This window comes from Lepidothrix coronata, unplaced genomic scaffold, assembly GCF_001604755.1.
Source record: "Lepidothrix coronata isolate B3197 unplaced genomic scaffold, Lepidothrix_coronata-1.0 Scaffold40, whole genome shotgun sequence".
In the NCBI taxonomy this organism is placed as follows: Eukaryota; Metazoa; Chordata; class Aves; order Passeriformes; family Pipridae; genus Lepidothrix; species Lepidothrix coronata.
Genome location: NW_016690220.1, coordinates 1,861,814 through 1,876,491, shown reverse-complemented (window position 1 = coordinate 1,876,491; position 14,678 = coordinate 1,861,814). Strand labels below are relative to the sequence as shown.

The window sequence follows — 14,678 nt, the reverse complement described above, 5'->3', positions numbered from 1 at the left end:
CATCAGTGGCCAGGAACTGCATGCTGTGTCTGCTCTCTAGATCTGTTTTGAGGATAACACAAGACAGTGTGGGCTTACTTGCCATCCGTTTTCCCACTGCTTGTGCTGATGGAACACCTCAAAGCCCTTCTTTATCAGGGTAGATAAGATGTAAATTTTTAGTGTAAACAGTGGAACAGGAAGAGTAAATGCAAACAAGAATCCACCTTTCTCTCCTTCCTTAAGATTTTTTTTTTTAATTCACTTCTTTAATTTCCCTGACAATCTCTTATCCAGAATTGTACTGGCATTCATCACTTGCACTTCAATGCCTTTAGTCCACTCTTCTGATCTTAGGGGTACATCTTGCTGACTCCATTAATGCCCTCTTATCTAGCCAGGTCAAGTTTCTGTGGAGTCACTGTACAGTTTGCTTTAAAAATGAAGGATTTTAATTTTCAAATCGTGAAGAGGTAAAAAAAGAAAGAAGTAAAGCAAGGATAGCAAATTAAAATATGATTTTTGGTATCTCAGTTATTTGATTTGTGTCTACCAAGACATGCTTACTGGTTGGTTTGTTGTAGGGCTATTTCAAAAGCAGAGAGATTTAGCGGAGACAATATAATCTACAAGCCACCAGGGGTAAGTGTAACTATGTATTTTATTCTGATTATTGTCGTTATATGTGAATATGAACAAGTGAAGACTGTTTGTATCATTCAGTATGTTACTGCATCTCAAATCTTGGTTTTATTTCATCACTAAATAGTGCGAGAAATAGGATCATAGAAACTCGTGTTTCTGAGTCAGTGAAAGAGATCTCCATCTCATGTGTTGCCAGTTAATGCACAAAATGTAAATCTGTCACTTGAAATGTCAATGTCCACAATTAATTTTTTTTTTCTGAGAAAGACAGTCAACGCATTATGTGTATAGATATTGTGTGTTCTGTAGAACTCTTAAAAATGTATGAAGCTGGTGCACTTCCTGTTGTTCAAAGCATGTAACAATTACTACATATTTTTCTGACTGTCACTTGCCTGTCTTGTGTGTACTTTAGTCCACAAGGGTTAAGAGCTCTTCTCCTAACTAAAAAAACCCCCCAAAAAATAAAAATTTACTCTGTGTTAACAAACTCTCATAAATATAGTTTCACTTGAGGAAAAATTCAGTACAGAAGAAAACCTATAAGAGCTGCTTTTTAGAGACATACTATCTAAAAATCTACTCCTTTTGCAAATTTAATGTAGGAAAAGAGCTGCTTACAAAAGAGAAAATAGATGAAAAAAGACCTCAGGAGGAAGGGAGTTTCAAACCTTCTTTTTTTCTTTTTTCAACAACAGAATTTATTAGGTTACCTAATTTATATGGCATTTCTGAATTAAGGTGTGTTTAATCATGGCCACAGCTTGCAAAGTCATGCTTCACTTCATGTTAACCAAAATTGTAATTAAATTAAAGGATGTCAGCACTGAATTATAAGTTAAAACTACTAGCAAATAAAGGAAAACTATTATTTATTCATATCTCTTTGGCAAAGCAAATGTAAAATACCAATTTTAAGTCCTTCTAGGACATTAGGAGGGGGTTTTGATGAGTCTTTATAACTATCAGCATGAAGCAGCTTGCTGTCTGCATTTAGTTTATATCTAAATGGGGGTTTTACATCTGGAGATACTATTTCTCAACCTAACAAAAATCTAAATAGCCTTTATTTGAAGCATCTCCAGTTGGGAAACAAAGTATCTTTTCAACTCTTTATAACTTATCTTAAAAAGTGGCATTGACTGCATAAATTGTCATATCTAATATTCATTTTCCATTTGTACTTTTATCAAATAGTTAATTGAAATCTTGCATGCACAAGGGTATAATTGGTATAAGATTTACTTTCAATATTTATATGAATATTGTTATTTTATATTGAGTAGTTAATCTCTGTAGGTAGCAATGTCACTTTTATTGTTTGTCATCTACTGTATTTTTCTTTTCAACAGGAAAATGCTCCAGATATGGTGTATTTAGGCTCGCTAACCAATTTTGATTTGGTTTATGCATGGACACAAGATAAATGTGTACCACTAGTTAGAGAAATTACGTTTGAAAATGGGGAGGTAAGAATTTTTTCTACAATTCTAGTTTTGGGGTTTTTCTCAAAACCAAAATGTCTCTTTCAAGGTCCCTAATTCACTTCAAAGAACTTTGTATAGTTTGTTTTAGGCAGAAAATAGCTGTCAGATAATGTTTTTCATTCTTTTGGTGCTTTTTGTTTAGACTTGAAATTCACTGGAGGCAGACTTGTTGTAGTTGCATACACTACCAAAGTAAGAGGCTGTAATTATAGAATGGCTAAGGCTGGAAAAGACCTCTGAGATCATCGAGTCCAACTGTTAACCCAGCACTGCTGTGTTCACCACTAAACCATGTCCCCAAGTGTCACATCCATGTGGGTTTTTTTAACACTTCCAGGGATGGTGATTCTACCACTTCCTTGGTCAGCCTGTTCCAATACCTGACCACCCTTTCAGTGAAGAAATTTTTCCCAATATCCAGTCTAAACCTTCCCTGGTACAACTTGAGGCCATTTCCTTGTGTCCTATTGCTTGTTACCTGGGAAAAGAGACCAAAACCCACCTTGTTACAACCTCCTTTCAGGGACCTGTAGAGAGCAGTAAGTTTCTCCCTGAACCTCCTCTTCTCCAGGCTAAACCCTCAGCTCCCTCAGCTGCTCCTCATCACACTTGTGCTTCAGACCCTCCACCAGCTCCATTGCCCTTCTCTGGACACATTCCAGCACCTCAATGTCTTTCTTGCCATGAGGGGCCCAAAACTAAACACAGGATTTGAGGTGTGGCCTCACTAGTGCTGAGTAGAAGGGGGTAATCACTGCCCTGGTCCTGCTGATCCCCCAGGTCCTCTCCCACCAGGCAGCTTTCCAGCCACTCTTCCCCTAGCCTGATGGCATTGCATGAGGTTGTTGTGACTGAAGTGCAGGACCAGCTTTGATGCATGTAGGTCCAATAAGAAGTGTCTGGTGATTTTGCGGAATGTGGACACTTGAAGGCTAAGAATGTGTGTGTCTGTAAGCGTGTGTGGATGTGTAACACCTTGGGTAGGTTGTGTTATTCATCTAAAGTAAGTATATATTATTATGTGGATGTCATGACTAAACGATACATTTAAGATCCAGACCTTGGAAAAAATGCTTCTAGTCAGGGTAGAAAATGCCCATGTCAGGATGTCAACAATTTGAAAGAATAAAACACTTGTGAACTATCCTTTAGTTATAACTGTTTTTTAAAGTTTAATGTTAATGTTAGTGGTAGAAAAATATTACTGTATTAATCACTTCCAAAGCATTATCTAATAAACAAGCACATGAAATTGTGACTGACCGTGGAATTGCAATTTTCTGGGAATGGTAATAAAAACTGTGATTTTTATTGTTTTTTCTTTCAGTCTGCATTTGAGCACTGGTTCAATCTTAATCGTTTTTAGCTGCATGTGCTGTTTCATTTACTTTTCTTTATTTGGCTGTAATTCTTCAGGTGGAACTTGGCAATTTGCTTTTAAACATCTCATTTCTTCTCATTACCATTATTGTCTTTCAATGCTTTTTTGTTTTCTTTTGTAACTTAGTCTTCTTTAGTCTTTTTCCAACTCCGTATTATGATTTTTCTTGTAAAATAAACAACAGGAAAAAACGTCTTTAGAAAATTATCGAGTTTGTAGTATCTCTAAAGGAGTATTTTGACACAGCCACAGCACCTGCTAGAAACTCTGCTGAGGTTTGTAACAAATTGCAGTATGTTGTCCACACTGGAGGAGAAACCGAAGAATCAGTCATATGATTCATTCTCAGTTTGCACACTTAATTCTTTTGATCTTGAATCTGCAGTGCATCCAACACTGCTGTTCTGGGCTCATGGAATGCTTCAGGTTTCGTGGCGGAGGGAGGGACAGGATGGTTTTATTACTTAAACCATTTTGGTTGACTTTCTTCTAGTCAGTCCTGCCAACTTTTATTGGAAAGTTCTGATACTTAACAAATCTTAATTCTTCATTTGCAACTCAATATGTAAAAGAATGCCACATGTTAACATCTCTAGAAGTGTGTGGTAGATTTTCAGAGTACTTTTCCCGTGGTGAAAGAGGATTCTGAGCCTTAGAAGCCAAAGGTTCATCACTGTCAGCTTTGTACCACAGTATGTTGTGATTTTTCTGTTTGTTCTCTTAGCTCTTGATTCCTACTTACTTAGGTAGATAGAAACAATTCCAATGTGACATTTTGCCTAGCAACATTTGTTTAAAAAATTCAGTGCTGCCAGTAGCCAAACAAATTTAAACATGCCAAAATGGAGATGTTTCTGCTTGCTTAGATTGTACAGTTACTTAAATGGGCTCTTACTTATTGTGCATACTGCACAGCAGTACAAGGTAAAAATATGAAGTGCTGTGACTGTTAAACTGTGTTTATGGTACTAGAATACCTTATAAGTTAAGATAAAGACAAAAAATTCTTCCACAGACTTTAAATTAATTTTTAAAATCAAAATTGGTCTCTGTAAACTGCTGGTAGGTTTTTCCCTCATTTTCTTAGTGCTTTCATTATCTGGTAAACATTCTGGGCAGGAAGATGCCCAATGTGAACAGAGTTCATCATTGTGACTTTAGACAACACATAGTAATAGAACTCTGAAGCAAGGTCTTCTACTTGAGGAGACTACCCATTTGAGACAGTTCCTGTACCTGACAGGAATAGGCTGCTGGAATCAGTGATTTCATTCAGAGGAAATCACTGTTTGACCTGTAATCTGGCTGTTTAGTTCTGTGTTAAATGAATTGAGAGCAGCCCTGCCAAGAAGGACTTGGGGGTGCTGGTGGATGAGGGGCTGGACACGAGCCATGTGCACTCACAACCGAGAAAGCCAATCATGTCCTGGGCTGCATCAAAAGCAGCGTGGCCAGCAGGGTGAGGGGGGGAATTCTGCCCCTCTGCTCTGCCCTCTTGACCTGTTGGAGCGAGTCCAGAGGGCCACTGTGTTGATCAGAGGGATGGAGCACCTCCTCTTTTAGGAAAAGCTGAGAGACTTGGGAATGTTCAGCCTGTAAAAGAGGCAGCTTTGGGGTGACCTAATTGTGGCCTTCCAGTACCTGAAGGGAACTTACAGGAAAGATGGGGAAGACTATTTACAAGAGCATGTAGCTACAGGACAGGGAGGAATGGCTTCAAGTTGAAAGAGAGGAGGTTTAGATTAGATATTAGGAAAACAATTTCTACTGTGAGAGTGGAGGGGTACTGGAACAGGTTGCCCAGGGAAGTTGTGGATGCCCCATCCCATGCTGGAAGGAGCTCTGAGCAACTTGCTCTAGTTGCAAGTGTCTCTGCCCACGGCAATGGAGTTAGAACTAGATGATCTTCAAGGTTCCCTTCCGATGCAAACCATTCTATGATTCTATGAATGCAATGAACCTATGTGGTCTAATGATGCTGCTGAACTTTAAGTTTTTGAAAGGGTAAAAAGTTTCTCAAAGGCATGGAGAAGTAACATGAGAAGCTCAGATCTAATGAAAAATCTTTCGATATTCTCAGGGCCAAATGAAACAGCTTTTGAGGGAGCAGTCTGTGCAAATGAAATAGCTATTTTACTTACTGTGTGCTCATCAGTGAGGCATGCTATGAAAGCTGGAATAGAAAAGCAAAGGAAGATACTGTATAGAAACCAGTTAGGGCCAAGATTAGCAAGGCATTCAAGCCAGCTGTCCTAACAACTTGTTTTGGAGGTTAATAGATCTTGTTAATGTAACTTGCTGAGGTTGTCCTCTTAGCTGCTTGCAAGCAAGAGGGGACCTTAGAACCAGAACACTAAACTCTGTTTAGTTCTCCCTCTGGAAATGTACCTTGTGAAATGAGGGGGGAAACAGAGCCATAACTGCAGTGGTACAAAACAGATTTTTAGCATCCTGTAATAGGAGAGGATGCTGAGACTCAGCTACATTTGTACACGTAAAAATGAGAATGAGCAAATAGGATTAGTTGTTGGTTTATAGATGAGTTGGGAAGCTTGGGTTTCAAGAGCACTGAAGTTATGAGGATCTGCTGTTAAAAGACCAGGCTTCAACTTAGCTGATGGATTTGGTTGAAGGGAGAAGGACAGCCATTTCATGTACACCATGTAACTGGCTGCCTGCTGACAGGGAAAGTGTTTCTTCCAACTTACTACAAATCAAAAATATCTGAAGAAATTTTTCTATTTGGTGGTAGAACGAACCAGTGCTGTCTTTCTCAAAAAGCACAATTTTTATGCTGGTACAGGCTTGAATCAAAGCATTAGCAGCACTTGCTTGTTACACCAGTTGTGCAAATGAAAGACAACTCTAGGCATTTCTTAGATGATAAATGATGCTTTTTTTCAATCAGCCTATAATGAGTTGAGCTGATGTTCATAAGTGCCTAAAAATCACTTTTGAAGCAAGCAAGTGCATATTGTTTGTGTTTTGGATTTAAGTAAAAGAAAAATCCAGAATAAATTATTCAAGGAATTCCTGTATTTATGTGTCCCTCGGCACAGAAATTTTTTTAAAGGCACTTGGACTGCAAGGACGCATTCCTATGAGGAATTAAAGTTTGCCTGTCCAACAAAGATTTGCATTTTTAATCAATTTTAGTAATATATTAGCCTGTGAATTTAGCAATAGCATTACACAGATGACCAGTCAGGACACACTTACTGGCAGAAGAGCAGTACTTGATAACTGATATGGCTGTGTCATTAGTTTCTGATTTTTTCTTTACTGGGGGGAGGAGATAGGGTTATTCATTGTGTTATGCTAAGAAAGCACCACCTTACTATGTGAACAAGCTGGGACTGGGTCTAGAATACACCCTCAGCCTTTCATAGCATTTGATACTCAGGCCTTACTGTTGTTTCTATGAAGATGTTGTGTTTTCTCAGGATTGGGTTATTTCTTTCGTGCAAGTGTTCCAGTGCAAGTGTATCCCTTCCTGAAATGCTGACAATGAAATACTGTCATCCTTTATCTGCTGTATATGATAAGAGGAAGGAAACATTGGTTAACTCTATCACTCAGGTATCTTAGAGGAAGGGTTAGCAGTTAGTCTTTAGTCTTTTTCTTTCATCTGTGTTTTAAAGTAGAGATCTCACTGAATTTGAAAGTTCCTGGAATCACTTAAGTGCCCTTAAGGAAAGGAAGAAATGTGATTTGTCCTTTGTTTTCTCTGCAGGAACTGACAGAAGAAGGTCTTCCTTTTCTCATACTTTTCCATATGAAAGATGACTTGGAGAGTTTAGAGAAATTCCAACAGGAGGTTGCACGACAGTTAATAGGTGAAAAAGGTTTGTAGTAACTCCTACTACTTCTTTTTTCCAGGCAACTCAGTAGAGCAGAAGCAAAGGCCAAACAGAATCCGAGCTTTAAAACTCTTGAGACCAAAGGGCTTTACGCACTTCTGACAGTGAGGACTCATTCCTTTGGAAATTATTAAAATAGATACACAATTTATTAGTAAATAACTGTTTTAGAAATCCTTCTTGTCTAAATGACTTAATGCATTTTGACAGGGCATTAAACAAAGCTTCAGTTGGTAATATGGAAAAAAACCCCACTTTAAGAAAATCTGTTATTTTGGTTGAGTTAGTTAAAAATTTAGATCTATTTTCAAGTTTTGCATGTGGTATCTAATATTTCCACCTTTATAATAGTTATGAAAGTGGTTAGGGTTTCAAGATAATACTAAAAAAGTTTCAATACGGATTTTTGTCTACTCACGATTTTAAGGTACAATAAACTTCCTCCATGCTGACTGTGACAAATTCAGGCACCCACTCCTGCACATTCAGAAGACTCCAGCAGACTGTCCTGTCATTGCCATTGATAGCTTCAGGCACATGTATGTCTTTCCAGACTTCAGTGACTTGTCGTAAGTATTTTTCTTTATGCATTTTAATTTGAGAAGGACAAAGGAAAAGGTGTGTGCTCATACTTTAATCAGTACTATGGTAGGAAGATGAGTAAATCTGTGTGATTCAGTGTCAAATCCTAAAAGCAATATGAGTTGGTGTGAATTCATTGTTTAAATGGAGTTGTATTACTTTATGCAAGAAAAGAATCTCAAGTTTTTAGATGCCACTCTTTCATTTTGAAGTTTTGCTGTTTTCTGTAGTAGTTAGGCACTTGCAGCCTAGCATGGTATTTTTAGTAGTGATCTAGATATATCACTTAACTCTAATAGATTTAAAATACTGCATGGAACGTGTAAGTGCTGTTATTCAGGGATTACTGTAAAATGTACCATGTAAGAATTCCCAGCCTACTGCTTTGACTTTTCCTGCTGTGCAATTCTAGCCTTCCTGCATTAGTCTAAATCTGGAAAGCTGGCAGAGAAATCCCTATTGTGTGGATTTTAGAAATCTTCCAACTGCAACTTGGAAAATGGACCATCACTGTCATGTTTATCTGGATGAAATACATGAGAGCAAAGTATCAGAATGCTCAAGTGTGATATGCCACTGTGATAATCCTCATTACATCAGCCTGTCTCTTTATGTTGCACTGCTTTGGAAGCAGATGTTCTGTCTCTCATGGCTCAGTTGAGGAATGAAGATGTTTAAACGTTCTCTTCAGGGGTTTTCAGCCTTATTCAAGTGCTCTATCTTTGTCTTCTGGTTGGGTGTTAAAACTCCAGTTTCTGTCCTCAAAGGAAGTACCTGCATATGCACTGCCTCTTGAGTCCTGGTTGGATGCCTAGGCTGGATATTTTGTTTTTGTCAAAGCCAAGGATTCAAAGCTCAGATTTAGCATGCAGTGTGAATGTAATCCCATGTCTGATTCTGCCATTCCAGGAGGCATTTTTCTACCTGAAATGTTGACATTTGGAAGGAGGGTTTGAACTTAGCTGCTTTCTGTAATTCTCCACAGGCTTATTAAATGTGGTCTCAGTTTGATATATCTTAAATAGTGCTTTTCAAATTTCTGAAGCCATGTATGTTGAAATTCTGATAGTGACTATTGGTCTCCTTGTGTTCCTATTTGTGTGGAATATTGTGTTCACCGCAAATGTCAGCAAAAAATAGCAGGATATTTACGTTTTAAAAACACTATTTTTATTGCCACTTTTTAAACAGCCCTAAAATAAATTAATATCTCTTATGTGGGCAATAGAGATGTTTAGTTTAGACTTTCATTTTGTGTTTCTTATGTGTTCTGTTTCTGTGAAACTGTCAGAATAATAAGAGCTACTTGCTTGATGTGTACCAGTTGTAACATACAAATGAAGCTGGAAGAGATGTCAGGATTGTAGACAGTTGCCTAACGATAAATAATTATTCAACCTTACTCTAGGAGTTTGGGCTGATACATAGAAATATCTAACAAACAGTTTGAAAACAAGGAGAGCTTGGAGCACCTGGGGTGATACCCTCTTGTGTATGTGGTTTGAATTTTTGTTTTGGTTTGTTTGGGTTTTTTTGTCGGTTTTGTGTGGGCTTTTTGGTTTTTAATAATAAGTAGAATCTTAATTCTGAGACTTTCATCTACCTGTAAGGATATCTGTCAGTTTAGTACATTTCCTGGACTGTTTTACAAACTGGCCCCAGGCTGTCTTTTGTAATCTCAGTGTCACCACCAGCCAGTAGTGTTTGCATATGGCACTTCCAGACCTGGCCCACCAAAAGATTTCCTCTCTCTTTATAGGAAGTTCATATTTTTTTGGAGAATGGGCATTTCATAGGCAAATGAGACCATCACTCAATATTTTACCATCAGCTTTGGCCACCCATCCCTATTCATCCTGCTGTTCCAGATTGGAAATGATAGCAGGGAGTGTTCAGCTGTAGCTTCTGAGCAAGAACAGGCTAAGCCACACACGGCTGTAGGTACCAAGTGCCCTTGTTGCATTAGGAAAGGAGAATGTCTCCAGCAATCTGCCTGACCTAGAAGAGGTCAGGAGCCCAAGGTAAAGCAGGGAGCAGTAATTCTGCTGTCCCTATCACCAGGCTAGAATGAACCTCTTTCTCTCAATCAGTACTAATTCCTGATCTTACCTGGGAAGGGAAGAGATCCCTTAAAGTGCCACTGTAATACTGATCAGTTACAACCATTGCTTTAGTGATACTCTCTGACTCTATATTATGCTGCATTTTATGCACGGAGTTTTCTGACTATCTGAAATATTGCTGATAGCTTGTCTGACCACACTCTGTTCCTCTTTCCTAAATGTAATAGTTGGTTTGATGAAAGACTCCCTACAAAACCTGTCTCTATTCAGACACTACCTTTTGATTGCATGCATAGTGCTCATTATAGTCTTTTATCTCATCTTTAATACTTACTAGATCAACTCTTCACTTTGAGATTTTTAGTCTATCTGACATTTCACAAATAAAATTGGATGCTGTAGTTTAGCACGTTTGCTGTGGGTGACTGTAAGATGATCTCAGTTTAGGTTTACATTGATATCCTCTTAGTGCATATCTCTGGTGTATATGCAGTTGCTGAGGTAATAGAGAGCCTTTCAAAGATGTTTTGTCAATACTGGTACCCAACTGTCATTTGTATCTGTAAACTGTGCATTTGGAACCTGCTGTTCCCTCTTACATTACAGTTAGTGGGGAGCTGAAGGGAATATACAATGAAGTTATCGGCTGGTACAACTCTGTGGGAGTTATTGAAAAGATTAAATACTTGCTGTGTTCTCAAGAGACAGTGGAAAGAAAGAGAAGCTGGTAGGGTACCTTAGCAAACCATTTGGCTTCGTGTCCTCTAATAATCACCTAAAAGTGGGCATAGTGTGCTAGATAAAGAAAAGTTGGCTACTCTAAACAGTGCATTTTAAATCTTCTGTGTTTGGACTTAACTTGTAATAAACATGTGGTGGTTTCTGTTTAATTTTTTCCAGAATTCCAGGTAAACTGAAGCAATTTGTACTAGACTTGCATTCTGGAAAACTGCATAGAGAGTTTCATCATGGCCCGGATCCAACTGATGTAGCACCTGGTCAGGTAAGGTTACAACAAATACATTTAATTTGGCCATAGTAAGGACCTTTTTTTACTCCTCGTCAGAGCTGTACTTTCTAATATGTTTATACTTTTAGCCTCTGTCTCCTGAAAGAGAAATCTGTTTACAGAAGTGTAACATTGCCAATTCTGCTTGGCACTTTAACTTCCTTTGGGTAAAGGCAAGGAGAGCATTAGGGGTCGTATGGTACTTGTTTGCCTTGAATAAGGGAAAATTATAAGAAAATATATTTTCTCCACTGAAACAGATCTTGGGGTCGATGACTCTTCTGACCTCATAGAGCTGCTCTTATGTGACTTACGTGATTCTCATGTGACTTCAGTGCAAAAGTTGATAATACATCATAGCTGCGTTATTTCCCACACAACTCACTATTACAGGGTGCTTCTGAGGGGAAAGAGCAATTAGTTGAATTTTTATGTTTTATGTAGAAAGTTGCCAATCCAAGCAGGAGGCAGATTCTTAGAGCATCAAGAAAAGATGGATAAGCAGTAATAGGCCTTATTGCTTTTATTAATGCAGTTAACAAATGGCATCAGTAGTACTCACAGGCTGCACTTGTCAGTTTGGATTCCTCATGGTTCTGTTCCAAGGTTGTCATGTTGTGTAATTACATGCCTGGAAGTCACTCCTGGGATCTCTTCAGGAACGCAACTACTAGATCCTTCTCCAGACAAAACTCAGGAGCACCTCAGTCTCAGGAAAGAAAAGACATTACCAGCCCTGATTCCCTCCGCTTAGCCCAGTCTTTTGTGTCTTAATCAGCCTTGTATCTTCTTGATACACCACTCAGCTCACGTGCTTGGTGTCATGCTGAAAAGTACAAATGTAACGGCCTGTCAGGGAACATTTTCATTACCTTGGGCACTGTCTAAAGAAATAACCATTTAAAACACTTCTTTCAAGTTATACGTTGCATTGTCTGGGCTCGAGGAACCACTTTGGTCCCAGAGGAGACCTGGAGCCCTTGTGTTGGGGTGCCTTAGGCCACCTGAGAACCCATGGTGAGGAACTATTTATAGCTACGGTCATTTTGCTGTTTATCTCTGGGATGTGGTAAGGGTGGCACTGCACTGAGCCTTCTGAGTGCAGACTCCTGTTGCCCTGCTTAAAGCTAAAAGATTTAAAAGCAGGAAAGCCCTAGAGGGCTTGCCTTGGCCAGGAAAATGAATGCTTCTGAATGTCGTCATGACTGGCCAAGAAAACACGTGGGCTGAACTGTCTCAGCACTAATTAATTTAACCAGTAGATCCCTGTGTTTCTTCAGAATTCAATGAGCAACCAGAATTCAAGTCAACAGGAGGAGGTGCAGAAATAAGGGCTGGAGACTGAGACAGAGGCCAGGCAGTCTGTCAGCTTGGAGGGGGATGGGAGTGCATGAGGAAGAGATGCTCTGAGGCACCTGCCGTGAGGAGGAGGCTTGGCCAGGGAGAGAGGAATCTGCTGAGTCCCTGGATCCTGCTGCCTGCCTATCTGGGCACAGGCATGGAGCCTAGAGCTGCTGGCTTGCTCTTGTCTCCATTCTGCCTTGAGAAATGCACACAAAACCTGGGATATTTCTGTCCTCATCTTTGTATGGCATCCTGCCATCTTGTGGATGTGCGTGTGATGGAAATCTGGCCTTAACTAAACGGGAGGCTGCTGGCTTAGGTCACCTATGTCCCTTGAATTGCATGGAGGGGTTTGTGTTGGGGTTTTTTTGGTTTGGTCTTGGTGTGGGATTTTTTTTTAGTTTCCATAAAAAACTAAAAATTTTGTCAGCGATGGCTCTTTTGCTCTGGTGTATTTCATAAAACACACACACAAATTAGAATACCCTCAAAGCAAGTGGTAGACAAACTCAAGCAAATATACAGTGGGGTACATGTGAAATACTTCTAAGTGACTTGTACAGAAGCTTGTGTGATGGCCATTACCTTTGCAATGTGCCAACAAAAGGAATATCCTTAACTGAAAGTGCTTAATTAATATGTGTGTGCATGTTTGTTCTTCCTACTTGGGGCTTATAATGTGCCTTCAAAAAAAAAAAAACAAAAACAAAAAAAAAAACAAACAAAATTTAATTTGTGGGAATGCTGGACATTCATGCACTCCCATAATTAATGCTAGAAATTCATTTTATGGAGGTGGATGGTTATCAAAATTAGTCTAACAAACAATTTTACTGTTTGTTCTGTTTTTCAGCCAATTCAGGATTTAGCAAGCAGCCCACCAGAAAGCTCATTCCAGAAACTGGCACCCAGTGAACATAGGTACACCTTATTGAGGGAAAAAGATGAACTTTAAAAACTTGAAATAATCTTGCAAGCCTTTCAGACAGCAGCGTTGACTTCTGTGTGGTGGAAATAGTAAACCTATATTTTCATAATTCTATGTGTATTTTTATTTTGAATAAACTGAAAAATAATTTTTTCTCCCCAGGCTTGTAAATACATTTGTTTGGTGGGTCATTCTGTACAGCATCTTTCAAACAGTACATTCTTAATGCTATCGTAAAATATCAGAGACCCATCCAGACTCTTGATCTAACTCTGTTCTGTAAAACTTTTATAATCCAAATGAAGGTATCCTTGCCAGAGACATGCTGTTAACTTGCACTATCCCATTAAATAGGACTTCTGGGTTGTTTTCTGTGTAACCTTGGTAGTATGTGCTTTTTCTTCTTCATGTGAACAGCTATCCTGGTAATCTATTTCTTTGTCACATTTTTCTCCAACTTAAGAGGGTCTTCTATTCTGGATACTTGGGAGGGGAATAAATTAAAGTTTTACAGAATCTTGTGTGGTGATTTACTGGCTATAAATGTCCAAGCAATTAAACAAAACTGAATTTTAAAATACCAAGTGAGGAAAGGAAAGGTTTCAATGATAATGGCTGTACTTTGAATGAAGGGGCTGTATTGACCTACTCTGATTTCTTGGAATTAAGATTGCTGTGTTACCCACATGGTTGTGTTAAAAGAACATGAATGTTGGAAACCCTTCATAGTAAGAGAGGACTGGGGCTAGCCTGGCATCTGAGTTTTGTCAGTCCCAAATTAATATCTGTATGTATGTTAGGATTAGTCTCTGGGGGTTTTTGTTTGTTTGTTTTTCCCCCAGATCCCTGCCTTCCTGGCAGTGCTTACTGTTCAAAGAACCACTGCAAATTTTCTGTTACTCTATTTGTCTGGCTTGTGCCTTACTTATTGCATTATCTTGAATTCTGCTCTGAAGAAGGAATGACTGCTTTTCTGTTACAAATTACACCAGCATGAGGGCTCTTCTCAATGAATCTTCAAGCTGCTGGGTGAGATGAACTCATAGAATCTGTAAGATGGAACAGCATCTGTTAATTTGTGGGGCATTGTTGGAGATAAATTTGTATAGTACACTTACTACAAAGAATCGAGGACCTGACTTGGGCCCCCAAGGTTTAGTGTCCTTAGAAGTGAGCTTGTTCTCTGGACAGGGGGAACACTGGGTTCAGGTTTACTTAGGAGAGTGCCCCAACTTGTGTAGTAACTGTTCAGGATTCCTTCTGCCTCTCAGCTACGGATGCCACCTGGTTAGTTATTGACAGAAGACTTTCATGGTCTGGTGAAACTGGCGAAAGTTGATCCCAGGACAGCCTCCTGAATCAAGCCCCTGCAGCACCAGGAACAGGAGCTTTCTAGGGAG

At 39.1% G+C, this 14,678-nt stretch overlaps 1 protein-coding gene across 2 annotated transcripts in view; it reads left to right on the top strand.

The window, feature by feature from the left end:
* ERP44 (endoplasmic reticulum protein 44) overlaps positions 1–13,794 on the top strand; it is a 51,996-nt gene extending 38,202 nt beyond the window's left edge. For both annotated transcript variants that reach the window (XM_017813217.1, XM_017813216.1), the window contains 6 exons: positions 564–621; positions 1,977–2,093; positions 7,226–7,337; positions 7,780–7,921; positions 10,898–11,000; positions 13,204–13,794. In XM_017813217.1, coding sequence (XP_017668706.1) covers positions 564–621; positions 1,977–2,093; positions 7,226–7,337; positions 7,780–7,921; positions 10,898–11,000; positions 13,204–13,305 — 634 coding nt within the window. In that variant the 3' untranslated portion in view covers positions 13,306–13,794. The remainder of the gene's footprint in view (positions 1–563; positions 622–1,976; positions 2,094–7,225; positions 7,338–7,779; positions 7,922–10,897; positions 11,001–13,203) is intronic.
* Positions 13,795–14,678: the final 884 nt, after the last annotated feature.